At 50.2% G+C, this 1,947-nt stretch overlaps 1 protein-coding gene across 1 annotated transcript; it reads left to right on the top strand.

Annotated features, from left to right (window-relative positions):
• Nucleotides 1–1,419: 1,419 nt before the first annotated feature.
• On the top strand, nucleotides 1,420–1,941 carry LOC115308145 (potassium voltage-gated channel subfamily C member 1-like; the record flags this gene model as incomplete). The annotated part of the gene is made up of 1 exon (XM_029965919.1): nucleotides 1,420–1,941. A coding segment is annotated over one exon (522 nt), but the record flags the coding sequence as incomplete, so codon positions are not given.
• Nucleotides 1,942–1,947: the final 6 nt, after the last annotated feature.

Genomic DNA, 1,947 nt, shown 5'->3' on the forward strand with positions numbered 1-1,947 from the left:
ACAGTTTAAACTGGGAGTCTTCTCCTCAAGCCTTCATCCCTTTGGTGGTTGTCATGGACATCTTCCTTAATTTGACCTCTTCAATGAGGTGACCTGAATTCTTCAAACTTGCAAAATCCTGGCTCTGGGCCTTCTAAATCTTATTCAAACCTCTAGTTTACTTAATTTATTATTCTGTGTGTGCTACTCCTATTCTTTCTTTACCAAGGCCTTTGTTCCAGTGAGCAGAACAGGACATGACATTAACCAGCACTCCTAAAATGTTCTTCCAGCAAAGTCTGTATTACTTTGCATTGAATTATTTTCCACTTCAGACATACTGTGCACGTAGGAATTTCTGACGTAACAGGAATGTCCAAAACGCATCAATTTTGTGTGTCTTCTCCCATGTGTGAGAAATAGAAACCCAGTGGGGCAATTTCCAAGCAGAATTTTATTATATGATAAAAGCAACTTCAGCGCTGGGTGATCAGGGAAGGGGTTGAACAACTCCCAACGCCTGTCACACCTAAAAAAACCCATTTGTTCTACATTTATTTCCAGCTACTACATGAATATTCATTATACATAAGTATAAACATTACACATTGTTAGGTACATGAGTATAAACATTACACATTGTTAGGTCAGACATTCCACAGATATTTCTTAACAAGAATGTTGTCTGTAAGCATCCATAATATATTGTTAAATCAGACTTTCAGCAGATGTTCGCTTGTTATCTATGCAAAGTTATAAATTTTAAGAAAGGTGCTATTATCTAGCTAACTGAAGAAAATTCTCTCATTATAAATCCTACACAAGGTAAAAGGGAGGTGACTTGTTTTATCTCTTTATAGGGGCCCAGTTAAGTTTTACGACTTGCTTTTCTTTTCTCTCCAGGTCACATTGACCTTACACTGTTTTCTCTTAATTAGCTCGAATAATTTTCTCAGTTTATCACACATGCAACCTCAGCCAAGCCACCCACAGATCTGGGCACGTTCCCACATGGAGGACCCAACATGTCACGCTCTGGGAATAATTCCACCGGTTCGAACTAAAACCTACAAGGTGTTAACTAGGCCTCACCAGGCCTCACCAGGCCTCACCAGGCCTCACCAGGCCTCACCAGGCCTCACCAGGCCTCACTAGGCCTCACTAGGCCTCACAAGGTGTTAACTAGGCCTCACCAGGCCTCACCAGGCCTCACTAGGCCTCACTAGGCCTCACCAGGCCTCACCACGCCTCACTAGGCCTCACTAGGCCTCGCTCCTCAACCCGACAGCCTCAAGAGCGGGGAACCCCCACCTCCAAAGCCGCCGGAAGGAAAGAGAGCGAAGGCCTCTCCTCCTTTCCTCTTACACCCCAGCTTACATAAAAATCATCGGGAATCCCGGGTAAATCTGGGCCCTTCCTTGGCTACAAACCGGTCGCCAGGGAAGGCCCAGGCGGAACCCCAAACTCCCGCGACCCCTCGCTGCAGGTGGGGCTGCGCGGCCTCTCCTCCAAGGCGGCCAAGGACGTGCTGGGCTTCCTGCGGGTGGTGAGGTTCGTGCGCATCCTGCGGATCTTCAAGCTGACGCGGCACTTCGTGGGCCTGCGGGTGCTGGGCCACACCCTGCGCGCCAGCACCAACGAGTTCCTGCTCCTGGTCATCTTCCTGGCCCTGGGGGTGCTCATCTTCGCCACCATGATCTACTACGCCGAGCGCATCGGCGCCGACCCCGACGACGTCACGGGCAGCCGCCACACCTACTTCAAGAACATCCCCATCGGGTTCTGGTGGGCCGTGGTCACCATGACCACGCTGGGCTACGGCGACATGTACCCCATGACGTGGTCGGGCATGCTGGTGGGCGCCCTGTGCGCCCTGGCCGGGGTGCTCACCATCGCCATGCCCGTGCCCGTCATCGTCAACAACTTCGGCATGTACTACTCGCTGGCCATGGCCAAGCAGAAGCTGCC

The sequence above is a fragment of the Manacus vitellinus genome, unplaced genomic scaffold, assembly GCF_001715985.3.
Source record: "Manacus vitellinus isolate BGI_N305 unplaced genomic scaffold, ASM171598v3 scaffold_1242_pilon, whole genome shotgun sequence".
NCBI lineage: Eukaryota > Metazoa > Chordata > Aves > Passeriformes > Pipridae > Manacus > Manacus vitellinus.